The sequence below is a fragment of the Barbatula barbatula genome (assembly GCF_947034865.1).
Source record: "Barbatula barbatula genome assembly, chromosome: 3".
Lineage (NCBI taxonomy): Eukaryota > Metazoa > Chordata > Actinopteri > Cypriniformes > Nemacheilidae > Barbatula > Barbatula barbatula.
The window spans coordinates 8,239,691-8,267,153 of NC_136764.1; the positions used below are offsets into that span (position 1 = coordinate 8,239,691).

At 39.0% G+C, this 27,463-nt stretch overlaps 1 protein-coding gene across 1 annotated transcript; it reads left to right on the forward strand.

Moving 5' to 3' along the window:
- Positions 1–514: 514 nt before the first annotated feature.
- On the forward strand, positions 515–26,529 carry per2 (period circadian clock 2). Its single transcript, XM_079453468.1, has 23 exons — positions 515–673; positions 6,241–6,694; positions 10,561–10,659; positions 11,320–11,477; positions 11,988–12,109; positions 12,306–12,507; positions 13,459–13,510; positions 14,688–14,830; positions 15,766–15,844; positions 15,934–16,040; positions 16,439–16,589; positions 16,956–17,064; positions 17,229–17,369; positions 17,848–17,923; positions 18,014–18,179; positions 18,964–19,085; positions 19,258–19,443; positions 20,266–20,523; positions 20,612–21,501; positions 22,802–22,979; positions 23,286–23,490; positions 25,043–25,193; positions 25,284–26,529. Exons 2-23 carry the CDS (start codon positions 6,327–6,329, stop codon positions 25,395–25,397), a joined length of 4,077 nt encoding a protein of 1,358 aa, XP_079309594.1. The 5' UTR covers positions 515–673; positions 6,241–6,326; the 3' UTR covers positions 25,398–26,529.
- The last annotated feature ends 934 nt before the right edge of the window (positions 26,530–27,463 follow it).

Below are 27,463 nucleotides of genomic sequence, written 5' to 3' on the forward strand. Positions count from 1 at the left end.
ATGCCGTGGCAGATTTTACTCTTGTCAATATTCAACATGATCAGATAAAAAACTGCTATAAGGACCACCTGTACCCATATATTTTATATGCATTCCTTATGTAACGTATGTATGTCTTACTGCATTCATACATTTATGATGCAATTTACCATAAAACGGTCAAAAATTTGACGTGTTTGGCGCGTACAGAGAGCCCACATTGACTGTACACACACTTGTATAACCGTTTGTATAACTCCGTACTCGGACCAACCACAATCTCTTCCCATTCACCAGCTTTCCCTCCTTACTACTGATTTGGCCATACGCAGCTCACGCCGTCACAATACATGGGCGTCCACGTGCGACGTTTGACATACTTATATAAAAAGACTGGCGGCCTTCTCGGCCAATCGCCGTCCGATCCCGACGCTTCCGCGTTCTTCTCGTTGAAATCCGCGCGGCTCGGCCAATAGAATCGCGGCGGGGGAGGAGACACGGGCGGAGCTTTAATTCAGGTCATGCTGCGATCTGAAGGAACCAGGGCAGCATTCGCGACTCGGCGCGGCCGGTGAAGTGTGTCAAAGCGATTCCGTGACTGGGAACCGAGGCTGGGATTTGTTTTAGGAATAGTTTCATTTAAGCAGGACAGACCTTCTCGCTCTGTTACAGAAAAGTATTTTTGAGTTGTCAGGTAGGATGCATTCGTATTGTTTTCGGGTCTCGGGTGGGCGGTTGTGTAACACCTTTCATTGATACACTGTGACCGATTGTCTTAAACAAAGTTTCAGCAGTGGGCAGAGAGTGTTGCTGATGCGGCACGAATGAGATAGACGGTCACATACACGTAAACATCATTACGCATTAATACGCGATTTATACAACACATTTATGTATTTTATCCATTAAACCTGTGCGTTGCATAACTGTGTCAGGGAGTAGGTCGTTCTCGGTCAGGGCTAGAGGAAACCACTATGACTTCATTGTCCCCTTTATTTCTTTTCTTGAAAATACCTATAATTTACATTTTCTAATGCGTTGCACGCAAGTTACTGATATTGAGAAAGCAAGAAAGATGACGTTGTCTTACCAAAAAAACACTATTCATTCAGAATTACGTATAGTTTTATGGAGAATCGGTGAAGGTTGCATATGTGATAGAAGCTGTATATATATATATATTAGTCACGAGTACAGTCATGTATGTTAGTATGTCTTGCATGCTGTGTAAAAAAATGCTCAAGCTCTGAATCAGATGCAGGCACATCAATATGTGGTCATTCATTTACAAAGTGAAACATTTATCGCCTTTAGGTGTATCACATTGCTATTGAAAGGGCAGTTTTGCACAGTATTCTGTGTAGTTGAGTTTGGGTCGGTGGGGGTGTTAAAACTGACCTACAAGAGATGTTCTACATAACTTGCCAAATCTGCCTCTGACGTGTTGAGCACATCGCATTATGTCACTCCGCTTGAATCCTTGTTTTTCAACAAAGCAAATGCAATCTGCCCAAAATCTATTGAATAAAATATGCACCTGTTTTTGCATGCATGTTACTTTTTTTTGCATACATGCCACGGCCATTTTTTATTGTTTGGATAGTTAGTTTGTGAGATCAATGGTGCTTTGGTAATGCTAGATAAGAACGCTGGAATTTCGCTATATGCAGCACGCAATCTTCTGCTCGTATGAAGGATGGTGTCAGTTTATATAATGACAAGAGTTGGATGCAGTCTATACATGTGCCATATAGATGCTTATGTTTGTAACTGCTGAAATGGACCCTCGACAATTCATACAAATGATGTGCTTTGCATCATTTTGGGTGGTAGTAGCATTAATTCACTTGTGGTCTTAAAAACATGTTGTGTATGGTCACATGGCTCGCTCTTCAGGTCTCCCGCCGGCTTTGATAAAGAGAGTGGGCGAGCAGTTTTTGGTGACGTGTCTGATATCAGGAATTTGCTGAACAATAAAGGTTGAAAGCACTGGCACTTGAGAGTGGATTGGTCACATGAGCTGAGCATTTAGTAGCTAGGCAATAGGAGGGTAGGAAGTGATGACGCACAAGAGATTTTTTTTGCATTTAGATAACTGTTCTGGCTAAGAGCCACACGAACACTCCATCCAAACTTTCCAGGCGGAGTGCTTTGGAGCAGACATGGGATTACATTACAAAGGGAGTCGAGACGACTTATCTTTTTTGTTGGTGCACTGCACACAATAATTTTTTCTTCTGTTTTCCACATGAGATGAAGAATTCAGGGCTGTATGAAAGCTGGTTTATTTTATTATGGATTATAGTAGATCTGGACTGCCTTAGGGGCCACCGTGTTAAGATAACACGAACAGCCGAAGGCTAAAATAAGATGGATTTGTTTGCATAAAATTCCCGTGCCATTGATTTACTCAGTGTGTAATTTAAAATACACGTCACAGCCCCTCATTGTTCTTATAATAGAGATGACCCACGCACCCACACGGCTTCCAATGCAACATTCTTCATTGTCAGAGCTTAGAGATAATGTAATATACTGTAATACAAATATTTGCTTGGCCGTGGATGGTGTTCGTGCAAGACCTACTTACCTACTATATTATTTTATGTACTTTATGATGTCAAATTGACATTTCCCTCCAAATCGTACTTGACGGCTCAAATTAATTATAAGTTAAAGGGATAGACGATGGAAGTTGCGGTTAGGTAACGATCAACTGAACTGTTGTTAATTTTTAACCCAAAAAAATACAGATTACACCTTCAAGAATACAAATTTATATATAGCAGATGGATGAGACACTTACATATCTTATCACTTACATATCTAGGCCTTTTGTCATTACAAAGTCACATTTGAGGTTTTGCATGAACGTTGCCCGGCGTTATCATCAAGCAGCTGTTTACATGGGCAATTTGGATATGACAGAGGGACTTAGTAGTGGTAGTTTAGTATTATGTAATGGCAGACGACACTCAAGGAGCTACATCACACACATGTCATTTATTGTGGTGAGTCACATTGATGAATCGCTTATAAAAGCATCCAGAATACCACAGGTGGGTTTTCAGTGTGTCTTTTTTCCACTGTTTGATAACAATGTCAGAACAGTCAATTCTTCTGAGCAGGAAACTTTTTAAGAGTTTTAAACCTAAACTAAGAATATAACAAGAAATTATCGCAATTTATTTTGAAGAATGTTAGTAACCAAACAACACTGGACCCCATCGACTTCTATACAGGGTGGCTGCATTGATGTCACGTTTACATGTGTATGGCTGCTTTCAATAGTAGAATCAGAGAAACCGGGACTAAAACAACCAATTGTCTGCTGAAATTAGCAGTTGGACTCCTTACGAGTCGGATCCTTACAACTTAAAAAAGAAACCAGTCTTACTTGGACACTGATATATTGCGTGGAATTGTGTTTCCTGATATTGTAAGCAGCCCTTTGCTGAGTCTTTTGCCCCTCAAGGGAGCGTGTTTTTGCGCGATCATGTGGGAAAGTGACGTCACGTGCATGCCCTCTATTTTATAACCTTTTGTGTTACACAGATGAAAGAGTCATGTACAGGTTTTGTTTAAAAAAAAGGTTTTGCAGATACAGAGATTGCATTGATTCATTGTGAACAGTGAACCATGTGCAATTGCAGCACATTGCATTATATAAATCTCTGACTTATTACTATGGTGTTATAACTTTGTGTTACAAAACTGTTTGGAGGGTTTATTTGCTTTATAAAAATTCCTCATCATTAGGTGTTCATCTAATATATAAATTTTATGGATAGCTATGGTCACACTTTCCTGACTTATTTCCTGGAATATATGTGATGTGCCTTGCTGTATTTGAATGAAAGCAAATGATGAAGTACTTCACAACACAGCTGAACTTAGGCGATCCACTCAGTACACCATGATTTTGTATAATATAAAGAGCAGATTTAGGCTCTGTAGCTCAGTGACCTGGAATACATATAGTGAATCAGCACTCTGGACTTGTTAAATACTGCTGGCACTGAACCTGCTGAACTGCTTATTTTTAGCTGGTTACGTTTACTAGTTATGAGGAGGCAAATGCATTTGCCACCCAAAGCAAGACTTGTGTTATAATCGAGTTCAAATATTGAATATTGTAGCTTGTAGGCCTGCACAATATAATATATCGAAAGCCTGCAAGTATGCACATTGCATACAAGTTGCCTTGTCAAATGTTTAGGTTTTGATTTAACCAGAATTTACATCTTGAGGACCCCTATCACTTTTTTACATGTAATGATGGTTGTATGTTCTGCATTCTGTTGAGATTTCACGGTCTTGAAGAATTCAGATCCGCTCATAGGCGAATGCTAATGTCTTCCACAGGCACCATGTTTTTCCCCTTTTTATTGTTTAAGAAGGAAGGTTTGAAATAGATCTGTCTGTCATAAGGATGTTAAAATGCCGTGTCCTTTTGCAAAGACACTTGGCACCAAAAATCACAGGAGGATGCCTTTAGGACATTAATAAAGCTCACATTAATGGATAATAATGTACCATATGAGGTTTTGAAGGTCACATGTACAGCTGAATGTGAATGTGAGTGACAGTGTTATAAAGATTAAACGTCATAGTTGTAAGTGCATGCATATATGCATTTTCAGTAAGTGGTTGCTATGGAGGTTTAGTTGGTTGCTAGGTGGTTGTGTGCTGTCTTAAATCTAACTGAGACTTTGGGTCCCATCTTCAGTGCAAGTGTATTGAGTTTTTTTTTAACTTGGAGAGTTTTAATGTCATGTCTTAGCACATGGCGAGAATGAAATAGTATGACATATAAACTTTGTTCAGCTTGCGGGTGTAAATATGTGTTTCCGGGAATCCAAAGGTTATCACAGTCGTGTTATTGCCCTGTAGGTTACTGGGTTACACGTGGCCCTCTTCCAGACAGGTAAACCTCACAGGTGAGACGTAGGTGAGGCAATTAACACAAAAAGATGATGTTTGCTGTAAGTCAGTATATTATGATGGTGTATAAAGTCTTATGGTGTTTTAGTCTACAGCTGCGGAATAAAGAATGAGACTTTAGACAAATCTTTAATTAATCAGCATTTCTAGACGTATTGTGGCCATTCCAGTCCAGTGTCTGTTGAATTTCAACAATATCAAACCTCAGTAGTTACAAAGTCATCCAACAGCAACTTGAAAGACTGACAGCATGACAGACACATGATAATTGATAAAGGGTAACACATAAAAAACTATTCCTAAATGCATGTAGAAATATTCTGAGGTCTGAAAAAATACAGAGCATCTTTTCTGTTATTTCACCTGTTTCTGCAGTTTTGATTTTCTACAAATAAATGCAAATAGAAACGATGATACACACTGTATGTAAGATCTGCTCGAGTCTTAGTTCAAACAGTTAAACCATTCACTGCATCTAATGGTTTATTTTAAGCTCGCCGGTAAAGGAGTCATGAGTCAGACGTTAAAAATGTCCCGTCTTAATTTGGCATATCTCGAGGCCTGACCAGCATACCTGGCTCAACCTTTTGCTCGGGACATTAGAACATAAGGGGTTGAAGTCCAGTCTAGACTTGTTGTTGGTCCAGACAGAAGTATGACACCTTTTATGTAGACATGCAAGGATTAAAAGCATCGTTTGAACAAAAGCAGTGTTTACAAGCTGAAATGCCACCTCTGTAAGGCTAAAGGACAGTGCACAGACACAGTGAGGGGACGACCGGGTCGCCTGCCTTTGAACGCTGTGCTTAGGCTCTCGGGGTTCCAGACAGAGGTTGATCTGCTTATAGATTGTAACGGTGTGATAGATCAAACTGGAATTTCTTAGCTTTGATCTACCGGTGACATTTGGGATAGACCGCCATGACTAACTTTTACCGTTCTACTTTTGATATTGTGTGGTTGGCCAATAACGTGCAACTACAGAAGTGATTTTGTAGTTGGGGGGCGATGCTGGGGATGGCGTGCAGATTTGGTCAAAGCATATTCTGTTTGTTCCATCACAAACAAACAGTATTTGTTTATTTCATATATCGTTTTTTGGTTCAGATTTTGGCTTGTCTCACAACTCTGCGGTCACAGTTTCGGTTTAAACTTGTCACTTTGACGTTCAACTTATTTATGTATGGTTGGAAAAGAACCTTGCTATGTTAAATTTGCCATCCGTAACTTTTTCCCACATATTTGGCCAGAAAAAGTTATAATCCACATGTCCACATTATCATACATGACACATTGTCATTGCTGTTTTCACCATAGGAACCCTATCATTCCTCTAAATTCCCTGCACTATGAAGATGGAATGATTTCCTTGGCCTAGGCTTCTTTTCTTCAAACCTTGTCTGATGTCTGAGGATTCTAAAACGTACCGGTTCTCCTCTCTGGCTGGTGGACAGGAAGAAACAGCCGGCTGCAGTTCCATGGCGACACTGCATCGCATGGCCAGCTTCGCAGAGGGTGCTGAGCTCGGCCTTGCATTGGAAGGCAGCGACAGCAGCCAAGACCCGCCCACCTCACCTGACTGTAGCCGGAAGATGACGCATTCCCTGCACGAGGATGTGGAGATGAAAAGCAGCGGGTCCTGTGGGAGTGGAACGGAATCCCACGGCAATGATTCCCATGGAAACGAATCCCACGGCCATGAGTCCACTGGGAGTTCCAATGGCCGAAGCAAAGATTCGGCACTGATGGCATCGTCAGGGAGTAATAAAAGGTAATAGTATTCATGCTGATGGTTAAATGTCCTGATAACTGTTTAGTCTTCAAAACTTGAAAGTGTACTTATAATTTTCTAAACATTATTATTATTAAAAATAATAATATTTCAGTAAAACCACCAAGGGAATGTTTCAGATCATAAACATTTATAATTGGATGTGATGATACAATTGGATAAGTACATACAATTTTGGGGCTTTTCCCCCAAAAACTCTACAAAGAAGTTTATCTATTACCCATTGTTGAATGTATCTTTACTTTGTTGTAAAGAAGCTTTCTCCATATCATACATATCCTTTATTTTTATTATTTATGTTGAAAAGGGATGTGCACGATTCTGTCAAATATATAGCTAAACATATATTACACGCATAAATCCAGAATAAACACTATGGTGACTGTTTGTTTACTTGACAAAAGTGACTATCATTCAAAGTGAGGTCTGAATGTTGTGTGCAGATACTTGTGTGATTTGTTTAACGGCTAAAGCACACTATAGGCAATACACACAGTCAGCAAATCTTATGTACAACTTGATTAACTTATACTCGACAGAGTAATTGTAAAGGCTTTGAAAACATCTGTCATTTTATTATCAATGTCGGATTAAACCATAGCAGCTCAGTAGAGAGTTCACAGAAAAGAAAACTTCTGGTTTGTGCTTAAATTTGATTTTGAGATTTGTGAACATGCATCATGCGGACGTCGAACAGACAAAAGGCGATAGTTTCACAATCATTACCTCTTTACGGCTTATTTACTGTATTAATGTAGACCAGAGTAGATGTTGCTATGGTGATGTAGAAAGATTAGAAAAGAGATAGACTTCCGAACTGATTGGTCAGTAGTTAACGGAAGAGATGTGTTTTCAGCCGATTCTTAAAGATGGCTACAGAATCTGCTGATCTTGTAGCAAGCGGGTAGATCATTCCACAAATGTTGAACCGATCCAGAGAAGGCACGTGAGAGTGATTTTCACTTCAACGCATCGTTCGTTTGCAGAGCGTTAGACAGGTACATAAGTCTGCATTAGCGAGTGGAGATAAGGGGGTGCCGAACCATTGGTGGTCTTGTAGGCCAGGAGCAGAGTCTTTGATTTGATGCAAGTTACTATAGGGAGCCAATGTAATGAAGAGAGTAGTTTTCTGTAGAGGTTTGGTTGTGCAAGCTGGAAGTCCAGCCAGTAGCGCATTGCAATAGTCCAGACCAAAAAAAGAGTGTGCCAAAAGGAGAAAGTCAAGACGGCTGCGAATCGTCATTTTGGCCGCATATCGAGCATCGTCATGTGTGGAAAGACTTCGACTGACGCAATGATGCCTCCTAGACTTGTATACCTGGCACCATCACAGCTGGATTGAATAATCGGGCGGAATTCTGATTTTGTTTCTCTGTCACGGTTTGGCATTTTTGTCTTCCTAAAGACTGGTAACATTTAATGTTTGTTGAAAAAATAAAAGCATCGAGAGTGTCTGGGCAGCTTCAGCATCATTGCGTCAGTGGAAGTCTTTCCATTGTTCTCAGGGCATGACTGTTACCATTGACGACCTAATATTTGTTCTAGTACACACTGGACGGGTGGAGCCAAAATGACGGTTTGCTGCCGTCATGACTTTCTCCTTTTGGCACACGTTTGTATTCCTCTTTTTTTCCTCTGTTTCACTTTGTCTAGAGATATATTTTTCTCTCGCACGCACTTTTGGCCCACATTGTAAGTTTGTGAAGAGATTTAAATCCTAAAGTAATGTTATTTGTACTGTACATTTAATACAGAAGTGACTGCGCTATTTAACAGTATTCTGCAAGGCTCTTGGTAATCCTGCCAAAACGCTATGCAATATGACATAATATAATTATGTTAAGTGCTTATATATCTTTATGAGTTCTGTGACTTATAGATATGTGCAGTCCAGCATGGTACTAATGGGTTTTGGGGTCAAATGCAATGTAGAGATGCATATAAAAGGTAGAATTAAATTATATAAATTAATAAAGTACTCTGAATTGAGCCCTGGGAGACACAGCATAGGAAGACACTTAGTAGGATCTAAACCGGTCTATGAGCGTCACTGTCAATGAATGTGCTTCCTAGACTCAAGTGTTTCCACTGCCATTTATTTGTGTCTGTATACTGGGGTGTACCCAAATGAGACATCTGACTGCGTCTGCGTTCACACGCAGTTAATGGGCCTATAAGCTGAGCTTGTGCCCAGAACTTTCCTGCTCTCCCTGAGACACCTGACCTGCCACATATCTCTCTGTTTCTCATTTTATTGAATTTATTGAAAATGTATTGAATATAGAGATGAATCTCTGGGACATGCGTTCATTGTCTCATTGTTCATTGTTCTTACTGTTCTTTGAGGTTCTTTGTATCTTATAGAATTACGCAAATCATGTGCAAATCATGTGGCATCTGCTATTAAAAACCCAGTTTGGTGGCCCACCTAAATCTGTTACTTGAATTATTATAAGTGATTGACTTTCCTGCAGCCTACTTATAGACGTCCTTTAAAGGTATTGAAAGTTATTTTGTAATTTACTCACCCCAAATTTTCATTTTACTAATTCGCAGTTACTAAACTAATACTTTGAAGAGACCGTATGTAAAATTCAGAAACACTTGTTTTTGGCGGCACCGGTGGCCATTAAGTGAACTGCAGCTAGCAACTTATTGGGCTTGTTCACACTTCATAGTGACAAAACAGTGACTGAATGTAAATCACAAACATCATATTAACAGATGGAGGTCAATAAAAGGAGTTCAAATCCAAAAGCGTTGTGAGGCCATCACAATAAAAATTGCCTTTAATAGATAACTAACACTTTTGCAAAAACAATTATTATTAAATACAAATTCTTCAGTTAAGCATCTTGAAAGAGTACCTGAGATGTCTACTTGTCTATAAAATGAACATGGTGACAAACATTTTTCATGTGTAGGTCTATCAATAATTTATGGAGAAAGTTCTCTGATCTCTTTAGCCTCCTAAATGTACTTTAGTATAGAGAGCCTGAAAATGTTTCGTACAAGATCAGAGGTGTGCTTTATATAATTAGCTCACTTACAGCTAATAGCTTTTACAAGTTAAGTCACTGTCTATTCTGAGCTCCTTACGGGGCTATTTATAACAACTCCTGGTGTATTTCTGTCGTCCAGAATGTCACCTGCAGCTGGACACTGGGCGCTGAGTCCGTAGTAATCTGAATGCTAATTTAAGAGGTTTAATCCGTCTTGGTCTGTCTCGGTGATCTACTGTACTAGAAGCCTGCAATGCAAGCTATTCCCAGAATACCACATGCTGTTTTTGAATCGCAGGTAAAGCCAGGTAAAGATTACACAACGGAGACGAACGGCAAAGTCAGAGTGACCTCCATGTAGGACAGAATGATCCATTTTCTTCTCTTGTTGTGCGAAATGATTGGAAATACGTCCTGTTAGATTGAGTTTTCGAGTTTAGGCTTTCACTGTATTTCTCAACCATTTACTTCTCTTTGAAAAGACGGATTCAACTGGTTTACAGAATAAATGTGTTTTTGTGGTTCTCTAGCTCAGTTGGCATGGGTCACAGGTCATGGGTTTAAATCCAAGAAACGCACAAACGTAACGAACGCTTCTGCCTGGTTTGAGCGTAGTCGTGTTCATTAAAGGGTATGCAAGGTAACGTTGTGCTAAATTTTATGTTTAACATCTTGCACAAACGCTGAAATGGTGTGTATTTGTCAAGATTTAACTCATTGGTGTTTGAGAGCTGCATCATATGAATGAAGTTACATTCTCGATGCAGACGTGATTATTAATGCGCAACATCTGCAACTGCGTCTGGGGTTTATAATGGTTTCTTATGTGCTCTTTATTTACAGCTCCAACTCTCACAGTCCTTCGCCTCCCGGCAGCAGTAACGCTTTCAGTCTTCTGAGTGCAAGTTCGGAGCAAGATAACCCATCTACCAGCGGCTGCAGGTTAATAACACACAAGCTAGACACTCTTCTCAGTGCATTGTTTTGCAATCTACATTTTTGGGGGGAAGATGATCATTAATATCCGTAATCTGGCTCTGTAGAGTTTATAAACAACTTATAACAGCATAGTTTTTCATCTCTGTGACTCAGCAACTCACTTGTAGTCATGCCGTAGAGAATACCACAACCAGGGTTTGCAGACTCCTTGTGGATTATGGAACTGCAGGGAACTTGGGAAATTGTGAAAGAAACTGTTCATTACATTGAATACATTGAATTTTTATATGAATGTCTATGAAAATCTAAATAAAAGATTTAGGATTTTTTTCATTCTTTCATTTAATCATCCTCACGTTGCTCAAAACCTGTATGACTTTCTGGAACAATTGACTATATAAAAGAAAAAAAATTAATAAACGTCTCAGTGGTTGTGTTTATACAATGGAAGTCAACGGGGTCGGTGTTTGTTTACCAGCATTTTTCAAAATATCCTCTTCTGTTTTCTGCAGAAAAAGAAGAAAGTCATGCAGATTTAGATTGACGTGATGAAATAATTATGAAATAAGTGCCCGGTATAAAATAGTAGCCACAGTCAGATGGCAGGAGAATTAAGAATGGTTTTGTTGCTGACCCATATGTCTTTGTTTTGGACCCCTGCAGTAGTGAAGAGTCTGCCAAGGCAAAGACACAGAAAGAGTTAATCAAAACTCTGAAGGAACTGAAGCTTCATTTGCCTCAAGATAAGCAGAATAAGAGTAGCAAGTCGACCACGCTGAACACGCTAAAATACGCCCTACGCTGCGTCAGACAGGTGGAGGGTGAGCATTACTTTTTTCTGACTTATAGACTTATGTAAGTCAATTGAAATGTTGTTGCACTTGTCTGACAGTGGGGGCGTAGTTTCCCACAGTTTGTATTTGTTCATTTTAATTTAACTTTTGCAATGTACTTTTGTTGTTTTATTATATATTTATGTTGCTATATACGGTTTATTTATGTTAGTTTTAGTTTATTGTCAGTTAATCGTTTTGGTACATCAACTTAAATGTATTTCAGTTTATCCCTGAGGCAACATTTCTCATTTACATTTATTAAGTAAATATGTTTAAGAGGAATACAATTGTCATATATTTACAAGGGTATTGATTTGAAAGCCACAATTATATTTAATCCAGTGTTTCGCAAATAAAACAAATATTATTAGAGAAATAGTCAAGTAACCTTTTAACCATTTTTAGGTTATTCTTTTAACCTCTACCAGGAATTATAGTACCTGCTTGATTTATAATGTTGTTACATTTACGGTGTTTTGTTTTCCATATTTTTAGCAAATGAAGAATCCTACCAGTTGCTTATGATAAATGACAGTCAGCCATCCGGGCTCGATGTTTCATCTTATACCATAGAGGAGATTGACAGCATCACATCTGAATACACACTCAAAAACACAGTGAGTGTCTCCATTATGTCTCTTTATTTTATATAGAAAGTTATTTAGTTGTCTTCGTATTTTGTGCCTCAATGTTTTGTATAATGTACAATATTTATGTTAAGTAAATATTATATTTTTTTAGAGAGCTGTATTGAATGAGGATTTTAGTTATTGATATCAGAAACGCACTCATCGTGGTATGTTTGTTGTGCAGGATATCTTTGCAGTCGCTGTGTCACTTATCACTGGAAAGATTGTCTACATTTCAGACCAGGCAGCTTCCATCTTGAATTGCAAGCGGGACGTGTTCAAGAGCGCTAAATTCGTGGAGTTTCTGACGCCACAGGATGTTAGCATGTTTTATAGCTTCACCACTCCGTACAGACTGCCGTCTTGGAGCATGTGCACCGGCGCAGGTATGACACATGAAGACAGCAGACACGCATGACCAATGTGTGCATGTTAGGAAAACATATCCTAAAGCATTCCTGGAATAATACAGGTGAAAAACACTTTGATTGGTTAATGTTTAAAAGATGTTTCTACATAAACAAATTTTTTATTTCCAGTCCAATCAAATCCCCAAAGCCTGCTGTTTTCAAGCTGATCAGATGTGGGGGGTTTTTCCACCTTGAGTTTGAAAATAGCTTTTACGGCAACAATATGAGCTGAAGTCTGACGTCATTGTGAAATCTCTAGCCTAAATCTTTCCACGCCATGAATACATTCACATATGACAGTGCATTGTCAAGACACGCAAACTAAAAATCAGAAAGAGTCAGTTTTGCTTGCTGATTCTTTTACACAAAGATTTTCAAGGACCAGTTTGATACAACCAGTCACCAAATGTGAAATAAACACTTTTACGAGAACACAACATAACTTACGCACATCATTCTTATTCATGAACAGAGCCAGCTGGCTGCTTGTCAGGATTAAATATACAGAGGTAGAGCAGTCAATTTCAACTGGAGGTGAATGCCGATCTGGTCACCTCTGAATTAAATCATAAGAAAATATATTAATATAATGCGTCACTGCCATTGAAATGAACGAGGAGGAATACAACGCTCAATATGGCCGCCCTAGCGAAGCTTTGTGCATGCATAGGCAACATGAAAAATAATGTTTTTTAACCGCAATTCGATCATATGAAACACACGTTATGGTACAGTTTACGTCATTTTTAAAGGTTGTTTTTAAATATAGCGTTTAATTGGGACATTAGCAAGCAAGTGTAGAAATATCATTATTCCCCATTCACGTCTTGTTTGAATTGTTCGGAGGCGCGTTGCAAATATGGCCGCCGAGTGGCAGGACTTCCCTAAACAGACTTTGCCTAAAGCATTATTGTTTTCCTCTTTCAGAATCGTCCCCGTCAGACTGCATGCAGGAGAAATCCTTCTTCTGCCGCATCGGGTGAGTGTGTGTGTATGTACTGCATTTTGGATAAAAGTTCACATAAGAAAGAAAAATCACAGATAAGATCTATTTAATATCTCAATTAGACATCAATGAGATTAATTAAATGCATTAGATTTTAGCCTTAGATATTTGTCCTGAGAAACAGAATCTCATAAATGTCTTCTTTAGAGTTTCAGAGGGGATTTCAACAGGATCACAAACTGAGCTCAGATTTGCCCCGATTGTCAATATTTTTTCCTATTATCACAATTCCTATGACCCAAATCCAGAATCTTTTACACACAGAATATATATTCATTTTTTATCTCCGTACTCTGTACTTTTAAAGGAAACATCTGAGACTAAGTTAATAACTTAATTAAACAACTGAGACATAAACAAAATAAAAGCAGCAACCTCTGAGCAATAAACATAAGCATTTATAGATTTGTTCTAATAGAAAAATCATTTTCTGTTACGCTTAGGTTACGGTATGTATTGTGTATTGAAAGCAAAAATGGAACGTCCCAATTTACATTGTAGTTTTTCTATAAAAAGTCCCAATAAAACCTGTGTTTGCGCGTGTGTATTCTGGATTTGATATATGCTGAATTGCATCCTGATCACCATCTGTTCAACATGATTTTATTCATGATCTTTCCTTTTTCGATTCTGTATGAGGAAATTCATTACTCTGACCCTTTGAATAGGAATGCTTGATTCACATTAATGCGCTGGAAATGAAAAAAAACAGTCAGTAAACAGATCTTGTAATTACTGAAGAGATCGGTCAACATAGTGAGCAAAATAAATGAATGAATGATGAAAGAATTTTCAGGTTAGAATGAACGATCCCATTATTAAGGCAGCAATTAAATGTATGTCTGTGGTATGTCCCACTTTTGAATGTTGGGTTAACCTTTGTGTATGGCACTTTTATTGTTAAAGGAATGAGTCATGTTACGTGAGATGACATGTTTTGTTGACCCAGTTGGATTTAAAAGTTTTGTACCGTTGTAAGCTTGTGCGTCATTGCAGTTGTCCTCCTCACGTGAACGTTGCACGGTTGACTTTAGAATGAAGCGAAGGTAGTCCTGTGACATCTTCCAATAAGGGTGTTTTCGCACTTGAGTCCTCTTTAAAATAACCTACTTTGTGTGTGAGTGTAACTTTCTCTGCTCTTCATCTTCAGCGGAGGGAAAGAGTGTGAGGGAGATCTTCAGTACTACCCCTTCAGAATGACACCGTATCTGATGAAGGTGCAGGACACTGAACATTATGAAGATCAGTTCTGCTGCCTCCTGCTGGCCGAGAGAGTGCACTCCGGTTATGACGGTCCGTCCACTCCTATTATTATATTGTATTGTGATATAAAGCTTAGCTTGTTCTCGTACATACAAGTGTTGTGGAGTAACAGATTTTTTAGGCTACACATTTTCCATTAGCCTTACATTTCCGAACACCAGTACAGGACCCAGTTTTGATACATAAAACTGCAATAAAGTAGTTGAGGAACAGCTTGTTCTGTTGTCAACGTGTTGTGTAGCTGGATCTAGACAGAAATGCAATACAATATGCGTAACTATGTTTTCAGAGGTGTCATAATGAAGAGTAATGTTTTTATTACATTAGAATGAGCTTTTTATGTCTACATGCACCGCGGGTCCCCTTGCATGGATTCGGCATGTTGTTTCTACAGTAGCCGTTTTGTAAATACGTTATCTCCTTCGGCAAAGAAGTGAAAACGTGACTACATGTTTGTCGTGTGTGGGGAGGGGTGGAGTGAGCCGTAGGTTGCAATATGCAACCTCACCGCTAGATGTCTCTAAAATCTCCACGTTGCTCCTTTAATGAACAGTTTATTGTTCATGTTCAAAGATTCTAAAACCTTATTTAGCTCAATTTAATCGCAAAGCAAACATTTTATTAAAAACATGTCATTGAAATGGATGACTTTTTAAAGAAAAGGCAGACAATAATGTCCCAGAATAAGCAAACTTTTAAACAAAGTGAACTCCTTCAATACCGTTTAAAAAGCATCTCAGGTGATTTCTTTTGTATTTGTGTAGTTAAATTGCCAAAGTATGTTCTTCCATTCTTTGAATGAGTTTATCAGTATCGTAAAATGTGAACGAAATATAAATAGGAACAGGTGACCCTAAGTCTCTTTAAGCCTTTGTAAATTCTCTTAATAGAAATGAATAATAAACAAAGAAAACATTCATATGCTGTTTAATAATTAATGCCGTTTTCTCTTGGTCTCCCCTTAGCTCCCCGAATCCCCACGGACAAACGGATTTTCACCACAACACACACTCCCAGCTGTGTGTTTCAGGATGTGGACGAGAGGTGAATAATAATCCTGCACTGATATTTAGATGACTTTTCGGATTTTCATCATTTCTTATGTTTAAGCCTGTGTCGTGGTTTTGTGTTAGGGCTGTTCCGTTGCTCGGATACTTACCGCAGGATTTGATTGGCACACCTGTCCTACAGCATCTGCATCCCAGTGATCGACCAGTCATGCTCGGCATCCACAGAAAGAGTGAGTGTTTTGATTGGATAACGGGTGACTTTGTTTGACTGCCAAACTTTATTCTTTATTGAGAACATTTTTGTAAGACAAGTTGAGCACATTGAACACGAACTTAAATCGGTCCATAATTACTTTCTCAGAGGGGATGCGTTTTCTTAAGTTACAATGCAAAAACACATTAGTTTTTTCATAATGTAATAACGTTCTCCACCTCTGAAATAAATTTGCTTTTTGGCTGCCCTTTATTCGCCCTTTATTCTGTTTGAATAGCCCATTTTACCAACATCCTACTATGTAAGACAAGCGGGTTATGAGTTTCCATTTCATGATTTATTCAAACAGCCTGTGAAGAAAACCATTTGAAGTTTATTGTTTACCCAATGGAGCTTTCTCTTCTGTCACATCAGTTCTGCAGAATGCCGGCCAACCGTTCGACCACTCCATCCGCTTCTGTGCTCGAAACGGAGAGTACATCAGCATAGATACCAGCTGGTCCAGCTTTGTCAATCCCTGGAGCCGCAAAGTTTCCTTTGTCATCGGCAGGCACAAAGTTCGCATGTGAGTGCACAGGATAAATACAGATCGAAAAATATGTATTTATGGTTGTAACACTACAACCACTACAGTCACGTTTGTATTTGTAACGTTTCGATAAACTGACTTTATTCTTGTATGATATAGGCCCGTTCACAACAAGAACGAAAATTATAGAGATATTAGTATCCAACTTTATATTTAAATGGATTTTCAGAGTCTCTTAATGTTTTAAAACTTGATCTTTATATTCATCGTCCTTGGTGTCAGTGGCCCTTCAAGCTAAAATCTTTATTATAACTAATTCCACTAATTGTTCCAAGGTTAGTGTTTTTTTAGAAAATGTAAAAATCTAGTTTTGATATGTATGATTTCTGTCTATCCTGACAGGGGTCCAGTGAATGAAGATGTGTTTGGAGGTCCGACTGTGGCTGAGGGGAAACCTGTAGACTCAGACATCCAGGAAATCACTGAGCAGATTCACAGACTCCTCCTGCAGGTGCCAAAACTTAAAAAAACAACGTCTTTATTTACAATATAACTCTGACCAAATACAGCTACAGAAAATGTTTCCATACTTTTAGGAAAATATATAATGAGGCGGTTTAACAAAATGAGACACAAAAGTCAATATAACATGTGTCTTAATGTGTTCGTGTGTAGCCGGTCCACAACAACGGCTCAAGCGGTTATGGCAGTCTGAGCAGTAATGATCCCCTGCTGAGCGTGGCATCTTCGAGTGAGAGTAACGGCAATGGAACACGCCAGCGTCAGGAGGACGAAGATGAGAGACAAGTCAAACCGGTGAGTCACATGACACATTGAGAGACGCATTGCTAATGGAGTTCCTGTTGTGTCTGAAGATGATCTAGATTCACAATTGAAGGTCATCAAAATGCATTTTTATACTTGCATGTATGTAGTGGTCAACCACAATATGGGCTTTTTAAGAAAGCACTGTGCTTTACATCTTTGTGGCATTTTTAAACATATGATGCAAACATGCTTTATGGAAGCCAAACATAAAACACAGAGCAGCACGCCTACTGATATGTTAAGCGCTATATAATATTATATTTTTGATATTTATTTTTAATGAACATTAAAAAATAAGAGTTATTTCAACTTCATACACAGAATTCCTTGCCCATAAAGTTAATTGAGAGCATTTTCATTCTAGAGCTTTAGAATTAAAAATGCAGGATGACTCATCCTGTATCCCAGTGGGGAAAATCTTGCTATTTTAAATATGTAATTTGGGTTTGTCTTTGTGTTCATTCAGAGGAGCTTTCAGGAGATATGCAAAGGAATACACATGCAAAAAAGCCAGGAGCAGCAGTCGAAGAAAAGCCCTATGAGTACGTACACTTCATGTCCACATGAATCTCTGCATCTGCTTTGATTTTGCGTTCTTCTACGTCAATGATTTTGTACCTTCATCCCTGTAGAGGTTCTTCAGAAAAATCCAGCGGTACGACCCAAAGACTCGGCACACCCTGTCAACTGGAGAGAGCCCACCAAGGAGCAGCAGGCGGCTGTGCAAGAGGAGTTGGCCTTCAAAGACCAGACCGTCTACTCTTATCAGCAGATTAGCTGCCTGGACAGTGTAATAAGGTACAAAGAGAGAAAATCACGACGGAGTGAAACTTTCTTAGAAGCGCATGGAAGAAACTGTCATGTGCAGGTCATAAAAAACACACTCAACTCGCAATACGATATAATAAATTATATTGGGTTTACAATGTGAAAGTTTCACAATATTTTTAAATAAAATTATAAAATGACACTGAAATTTCAATAACCGATTTCTTTCTAAAACGTAATTAATAATGCAAGAGCATTAATAGTAATTAATGCTCTTGCATTTGTAAGTTGTTAATAAAAGCAAATCGATAAAAGCATCTGCTATAAACTTTATTTTGTTGTACATACAACTTGTTATAAAATTGACAACATTCAAAGTTTAACTGAAGCTTCTGTATGTAAAATAATAAGAATTAAGTAGGTCTGTCAATGGAAATATAAAACAGAATTGTAACAACATTACGAAGGGGATTAAGAAAGCCAACCCCTTAAATATACTTTCTTAAAGCAACAAGCACAGATTTAAAAAAAAAATGCTTTTTTGAATTTCATTCAAATCTTTTTTATTTTATAGGTTTTTATTGGTTATGTTGTGTTTTTCTGCATTGAAGTTTGCTAAGGTAGAGATAAGAACAAATGTCATTAGATTTCCACTCTCACTACTTCAATTAACGTGATTATATTCTCAGAATAGTACACAATCATGTAATAAAGACAAAACAAGGTCCGTCTTGTGTGCTATTATTTTGAATTTTGTTTGTACAGTCATTTCTAAACCTTGTTTCCATTGACGACGGCTTCCTCTCTCTATCAGGTATTTGGAGAGCTGTAACATGCCCATCACGGTGAAGAGAAAGTGCCAATCCTCCTCATACACAACATCCTCAGACGAGGATAAGCAGAGAGCGGCTGTGAACTCCATTCAAATGTCTGAAGGTACTGAACAAACCCACTTAAAACATCTTGATGATCTTGTCATGTACTTATACATTGTACTTCCATCTTATCTGACCTGATCTGACTGTTTAAGAGATATCAGGCTGTCTGATTTCTTTAGTAAAATGTAACTTGTTAATTTCCTCTGCTTCTTTCTGTTCTTTTCTTTTAGAATCCGGCCATTTGAAGGACCAGCCGGGTTTCAAATCATTAGACGTGTCTAAGAAGACCCCAGGCTCTGGTGTCAGGAGTCCATCTCTCGCTCCGCTTCCACTGCCCAGTAAACCTGAAAGTGTGGCGTCCATCACCAGCCAATGCAGCTACAGGAGCACTATCGTACATGTGGGAGATAAAAAAGGTAATTATTTATCTATTTATGTCTGGTCTTATAACGGCTCTGTCCTAATGAAAAAGGGATGGGCTAAGAAAATATTTTGCCTTTTCCGGCACCATTGCTGCAAGCACGGCTCATTGTTTCATAGCAATTGCAGATGCCACGACAGTGCAAGCTCCAGAGCACTTTGAAAAACTAGAAAGCGGAGCAGGTCAACTTTTAGGTTCTCCACAACATCATTACAGCGGTAAGCCAACAGAGAGCTTTAAAACAAATCTGCTTCTTCTTAGCAACGGCCTGCTTCAGCGTCTCTGATGGACAACTTTAAAGGCGATTTTTATTCAATATTTCGATTTTTTTTACACCCTCAGATTTCAGATTTCTTGAAAAACAGCAAATTTTTAACATCTAAGGTTCACATCTAAGAGCAGCGTCAATATTTATTAAAAACTAATTTTAAATAAGTTATATATAACTCTTTGTAAGTCGCTTTGGATAATAGCGTCTGCTAAATGACTAAATGTAAATATAGGACATGCTACATCACTGTATTAACAATCAAGTGATGGTTTTTAAATGCTTGAATATATGTTTTAATGAATATTTATCAACACAACTTCTTGTAAGGAATAAAATCTGCTTTGAAATCCTGTGTATGCAACACACAATGTTTTAGAACAGAGCCGGTACGTTCATTGGTACTGTAGCTATTCGTGTTTTGTGTGTGTTCCGTGGTAAAACACCTTTTTTGTTTTAGTTGTGTCATCAACAAGACACATCTCTTCAAAGCAAGAATTCTCTTCCAAACTTCAAAGTTAGTTTAAAGATCTCATCTTGTGTTTGCAGAGATCATCGAGGATGTCCCTAGCACTGAAGGCATTGAAGTTCAGAGTCTTTCCGTCCCGCCTGCCGCAGTCTCGCCGCACATTCAAGAGAGAGAGGCTTACAGGAAACTAGGCCTAACCAAGCAGATTCTGGCGGCACACACCCAAAAGGAAGAACAGGCGTTTCTGAGCCGCTTCAGAGAGCTGCGAGGCGTGCACGCTTTTAAAGCAGATTGCTCTCTTTATCTGGAGAGGCAGAAAGGACAAGTAGCATCTGAGGGTGAGCAAGGATTCACTTGTTTGAATGTTCACTTCCTTGCTTAGAAATGGTCCATGAGTAAATTCATTCTCTCCCACTCTCTCTTCAGCCGTTCCCACTCCCCGTTTGTGTAAGCAGGGTAGCGACGCGCCAGAGACCAGCGCAACACGCCGAGATCGTAACAAGAAGACCAAATCCAAACGCGTCAAGCCCAACGAATCTTCCGATAGCACTCCTTCTGGCCGAAGGCCGCCACCCAGACCACAACTGCTGGGCCTCAACCAGACCTCCTGGTCTCTGTCGGACACCTCGCAATCCACGTTCCCTGGCGCCTATCCGGCCTTGATGCCCGCTTACCCGCTTCAAGTATACCCCGGAGCCGGCGTCATGCCTCCCAGGGTGGATGCGTCTACGCATGGGGACAGCCAGTGCAGCCAGGATCCACGAATTCCCTTGCACCCCATTCAGACGCCGTACTCCGCCCCTCTGGTCACGCCCATGGTGGCCCTGGTCATGCCCAACTACATGTTCCCGCAGATTCCCGGCACTCCACAGCAGCCCTATTACCCAAAACAGGGAGGTTTCCCCGGCCAGCCGACGTTTCAACCACAGCCTGGGTTCGTCCCGCAGTTTCCACCTCAATCCACTTTTAACATACAGACTCAGTTCACCTCACAGAACCCTTTCACCCCTCAGACCGCATTCCAGCCGCAGCCATTCCAAACGTGCCCGGAGGAGCCTCCGAAACTACCTGAACCCGAGCTGATGGAGGGGGAGTCACAAAGCCCCACCCCTCAGCCCTCCTTACCTCTGTTTCAGTCACGATGCAGCACGCCGCTGCAGCTCAACCTTCTGCAGTTGGAGGAGACTCAACGCTGTGCTGAGAGGCAGGAGCACTCAGCGCCCCCTGTTGTACAACAGGGAAACGGCAGCAGAATAGTTGAGAAAGAATCGAGTGCAACTGGACAGGCCAAAACTACTGACAGGGTTGTGCCACAGGTGAGGACTTTTTTTAATGTGTACCACAGTGGGGTCAAAAAAACTGAGAGGTCAAAGAACGAAACATTTTTTTTCAATGTATCATCTAAATTACAAACTTTCCATTGTTTAACCAACAGGTGGCAGTGTTTCCTTTTATAAGAAAAGTGAAACCTTGGGGGTTACATTGAAAAGTAAAATAATTATATTAAAACCTATTTAAAATCAAGAAAGTAATAGTCACTACAGTAAAATGAAAATCTAGTTTGTTAACAGTGTGTAACTTTTGATACCAAAAAATATTGTTTTAAAATGTAATGTTGTGCGATGCTCACATTACAAAGTATGTAAATTAATTAGTCTGACTGACAATTAATTGTTCAATAAATAATTGCAATTATGGCTATTAATTAGTTTCATGCCTTTTATAATGATTAATTGTAATTCATGAATTAAATTAAGAAAGTTTAGTAATAAGTAAATATCCAAAACAATCATTATATAGTGACCATATCGAAACATCTGTAAAGTCCAGGGCTGCGTTTCCCGAAACCTTCTTGACGCTACGTTGTTAAGTTACACCTTAAGCTGTGCTTTATCGGTAATACGTGTTTCCCAAACCTTTTGTATGTCATACTTTCGTAAAGTTGGTCTTAACCGCACTTAGCTATACCTTATCACTGTTGATGGTTCATTCTGCATCGCAGTTTAACTTCACACATACAATTTAATATAATAATTTTATTAACATTTTATGTATTTTTACATTAATATTTTTTACCTTAATGTAGTTTAAATTTTACGAATAAAATACTCAAGTTGTAATACACCCAGTGTATTAAAGTGTTTTCATTAATAAAATTGCCGTACACTGATGATTGTCAGCTTTTTTAATTATAGCCTGTTATCCCAAGCCACATCAGCTGGCAAACCATTTAACAGACAAGGCTCAGGAGTCAAACTATGTTCGGTCAAACTATGGCAGCGAGACAGCGAATAGTTGGCCTAAATCAAAGACAGCGCCGTCCGCGGAGCCAGTTAGTGTATGTGCACTATTTCATAGGAGAACATTTTAGTCCCCTGGCAATTCTACAAAAATGTTGCCTGCAAAATTCAGCAGCTTTTAGATCTTGTTGGTCTAACTAACTCAAGACAAACTCAACAGAGCAGCCCTAACTTCAGATGTTTTTCAAATTCAGGTGTATTTGCTGTTCTAGGTTCATGTAGCTCATCTGGCACAGCATGGTGATAGCAACGGTGTTGTTTTGGATATAGCATCTGCCAAATGCGTGATTGTAAATGTCCTTTTCTTTATTCTCAGGATGAAGGCTCACCTGTTGACGGACAACACAGTGATGCTTTCTCGTCGTCTGGTGACCTCCTGGACATTCTTCCAGAGGACTCGCGGTCCGTCACCGGATCTGCTGCTTCAGGTTCCATGGGATCCGGTTCAAATGGCTGCAGAACGTCTGCTAGTGGCGGTTCTCCCAGTGGAACCGGTCAGTATGAGAGATTTTCAGGATATATCACGTGTCTTATTGAACTTTACCAGTTCAGTTGGTTAAAGTAATAATTCAGCTTTCACAGAGAGATTTCGCGAGTAAATGTATGTCTTCACTGACCAGATATGTTTGTAGCGTAACATGTATGGAAGGAAACTGAACAACCCAAAGGGGAAGAATCTCATATTCGTGGTCCCAGTTCTCAACCTGCACCAGAAATGTTTTTTCCACTTCCTATGAAGAGTTTCTGTTATATTGCGTTATAAGAAGCCGGTTTTATTATTTTCTATCTCTCCTCCTCAGGAAGCAGCAACAACAGCAGTAGCTACTTCGGCAGTGTCGACTCATCGCAGAAATCCCATAAGGCCAAGGGGCAAGCCTTTGGTACGGGATCAGGGCTGCTGGAGGGCGGCGAGAACCTGATCAAGTATGTACTGCCGGACCCACTGTGCCTGCTCATGGCCAACGTGGACGAAAGTGTTACGATGTCATACCAGCTGCCATCTCGGTGAGTAGAAACAAACCCCACCCCTTTCCCACTATATCACTAACATCCGCTTACCTCCACCCGCTTCCTGTCCTGATGGTGTCCATGGATTGTTTTAATGACAACCCCCCCCAAATAGGGTGAAAACTATCATCATAATATATTCTATGGTTTATAATATGGTTGTAGTTTTAATTTAAATTTTTAAAAATGGTTCTAAATTCAAGTCGGTAACAAGAAAGATAATCTAAATCATTGGGTCAGTTTCAGAACAATTTTAGTTGGTTGATTAATGATTTTGTTTGGATTTTGCACGACCTAAAATGCAAAAACAAATATTGTTTACACTGAATTAGTATTTATATTCACTTATACGGTTTATAACATTTAATGATTGTTTTAATGTCACAAACATCAGGGCATGATAAAGATAATAGACTAATTGTGATTAAAAATCTCACAATATAAAATTTAGCAATAATATAAAACCCTAAAATGTGCTTTGATTATGTAAACTGGTGACACTTAAAATGCAATTGAACAATAAATGTTGGACCTGCCACGTGTAATATTCACAGATTCCTGTTATGTGATAAAGGTGTGGAGATTAAAGCAAACCATAACAGCAAATCACAAAACTAATAACAAATCTAAAAGCAAATTTTTAAAATCACAATCATAAATCTAAAAATAAAATAGCAAGCCATAAAACACAACAACAATTCCGGAAACGAAATAAAAAGTCACAAAGCCAAACGACAAGTCACAAAAGAAAAATCTGAAAACACAACGACAAATCAGTCAAATCGGAAAAGGTGGGTCTTTTGTTGGAACGGGATAGCTACTTCTGATTGGACGAAACTCCTGTCTATCAAGATATCCAGGATGTTGTCAGCCAATCTCTCACCCAAACCCGCAGAGACACAGATCAAAGTACATATCATGTTATATGCTATATTGAATGTATCATGTAAGGGGAAAACAATGGTAGCGGATGGTACACAGGTGCTCATGTGACGCGAAGGCCCTGCTCATGCATCCAGTGTGAAACAGTAGCGCACCAGACACACATCTACTCCTACTGCCAGATGAGCCTGTTTTAAATTTAATAACAAGATGTGCCCTTTGAACGTTGATCATATGCTCTGTATCACATACAGTATGAATGTCCTTCCTCAAAGTGAGCGTCCTGGATATCTTGATTGACAGGAGTTTCGTCCAATCAGCAGTAGCTATCCCATTCCAACAAAAGACCTACCTTTTCCGGTTTGGCTGATTTGTGGTTGTGTTTTCTGACTTTTCTTTTTGTTCCCAGCATTGTGGTTGTGTTTATGGTTGCTATTTTTATTTAATATTGCGTTTTCAGATTTGTAATTGTGATTTTTGATTTTTAAGATTCTTTATAATTTTGCGATTTGCTGTTTTGTTTTGCACTTCATGGCCACCGTAGTCTGAGCTGACAATGTGTTTTTTTTAAATGTCTTTGATTTGTATGTGTCGTCAGATTAAAATATGTCTTGCATGTGTACTTGGCCACTAAATGGTGTGCTTGTGTGTGTGTCTGTTATTGCAGGGACATTCAGAAGGTTTTGCAGGAGGACAGGGAAAGGTTGCGTCAGATGCAGAAGAACCAGCCACGCTTTACAGAGCACCAGAAGAGAGAACTGAATGAGGTACATCCCTGGATGAGGCGGGGCGACCTGCCCAAAGCCATTGATGTCAAGGTCTGCATTACATAACATTGTTGAATATCAGTAGTTTCAGTCATTCGGGGGAACTGTCATTTTGACTCATATTGATGTGTTTGTTTGCAGGCGTGTGTCGGCTGTGAGGAGCTCAATGAAACTCTGACAGAAGAAGATCCCCCCGATTTGCACATGGGGGAAACAGAAGCCACGGATGTCACAGTGTCAGGCCAAAACCAATGAGGAACTAATACATACTTGTCCGTTACCTAAACAACCACTTATTCAGCCCACTTGTACAGGCCCCATCTGATTGGACGATTACATGTTGCATTCGCCACAGGCCTTGGACTACGGATGGTTGGTTGTTGTCTGTGTGTTAAGATATGTGTGAATATGTGAATAAATGAAGCAACAAGTGGATTCCCTTGTGAGATATTTAAGAATATGTATATGTGGTTTCAAAGGCTAGAAAGGACTTTATATCAGAGAATATATTTCCTTTCCGATGTTTGTTTTAAAACCTTTCTGTTAATGTATACTGATGACTGGAATCTTTTCTGTGAATAATTTATTTTCATCTGTACAGATCCCTTTTTCTAAAAAAAACTTGTTTTATATTTTTTTCCTTGTGAAAATATTTTAACATTTATGTTTTGTTGTTGGATAGCTGTCAGATATCCTGTAAATTCCCAATTCTACGCAGTTTATATGAACCAGAATTTTTTTTTATTCAACTTGGACTGTTCTGATTCAGATAAATAGCACGAACTAAGGTGACTAATCACTAGACTTTTGGTCTAGCGATTGCAGTTTATTTTCAGATAGCGAATCTGTTAAGCCTTCACATGAAGTGTAGCATATAAGCTATCAGTAAAGTTTTTTATTGTAATTGAGGAGTTTGGCAACTGTTTTCCTGTTTAGACAGACCTGTTTGCTTCTAAAGCAGCCTGTTTGATGGTTGTAGCACTTCAGTGTTAACTTTGTCCTCTTTGATAAATCCAGGCGTAGATTAAGTATTTTAAACTACATTGACCAAGGTTTAATAACCACCCTGGCGTGTTTGAGACTCTTCACACCTCTGAAGACCAGCCTAACCGCTACCACCATTACTAAAGTGCAAAAGCACCTTCCTGATGACAAATATAAGAGACTTAATTAACTAAAGTACCACATTGTCGGTTTATCTGACTAATATTAAACTAATATTGAGAAACAGATATGGTTGTGAAAGTTTTTTTTAATCACAATAGGCCACATTGTAAATAAATGTGCGCTTGCATTCTGTGACTTGAAATATGAACACATTGTGTTACTTGCTGTCCTGTTTACTTGTTTATTAAAGTGAATCTTAAATAAAGTATATTTTTTTTTAAAAAAACGACAGCATCCCATCTTCATGCCGTTCAAATAATTAATATTTTCCAACATTTTTGTTAAGACTTTTAAATGTGAAAATCAACTTTGATGAGCATCTTCAAAGTTGTCATCTTTTTTATGTACCTTTGCCAGTTTATCAATCAGCTTTTTGATGTCTCACCCGAGAAGGTGTTTTTAAACTGTATTAAAGGAGCTCCCATCTTGTTTTTTTCATCAGCCAATTGATACAATTTCAAATAAAACTTGTATTTTGTACGGAAAATAAATTATTTTGAGAATTATAGTTTTACACATAACTACTTTATATATACACACCAGGAAGAGGTATGTTTTAATGCCATGTATGTATTTAATATTGCACAAAAGCACTAAAATGTATTGTTGAAACACCCAATGATTTTGAAAGAATACCTGTTTTGAAGAGGCTAAAATGACGTTAGATCATTTGGTTAAATCGTCATTGTAAAATGTGAAAATAGTATGTCATGTATAATCTCTGTGAAATAGCATTTTCTAGAGCAGATTAATGTAACTCTTGCGCTGCGCAACTGGCCGTTGGAACAGAGGGGCCCTTTCTGCACCATATGTTCAAAGTCAGACGCCCTATTTCAAAACAGTTCCTCTTTGAGTTCTTTATTTTATTTTATTACTATACAACGCACATCCGATGTACAACTTCCCTGTGATCAGACTCTAGCTGTGCGTCGAGACAGGATTCTGCGCCACCGCAGATGAAAGGCGCGATAGTTCCTTTCACACCTGCGCCAATTTGAGTACAATGTGCAAATGGCTCTGCGAGGCCTCCTACCACGACCACAACCTTCAGACGCCTAAAATCAGACACCCACCCCCCAAATCCGATGCAAGCGGTGAGATTACAACCTGTCAACATTCTGCGAACGTAACGTGTGGATTAAAAGAGTTAAGAC

What these genes read in the sequence shown, in the direction of transcription:
- per2 (XM_079453468.1), top strand. Translation starts at nt 6,327, where the DNA reads ATGTCTGAGGATTCTAAAACGTACCGGTTCTCCTCTCTGGCTGGTGGA. An exon ending in TTTCAGGATGTGGACGAGAG is followed by an intron (nt 15,845 to 15,933) that starts GTGAATAATAAT and finishes GTTTTGTGTTAG; the next exon opens with GGCTGTTCCGTTGCTCGGAT. An exon ending in AGGACAAGTAGCATCTGAGG is followed by an intron (nt 20,524 to 20,611) that starts GTGAGCAAGGAT and finishes CTCTCTCTTCAG; the next exon opens with CCGTTCCCACTCCCCGTTTG.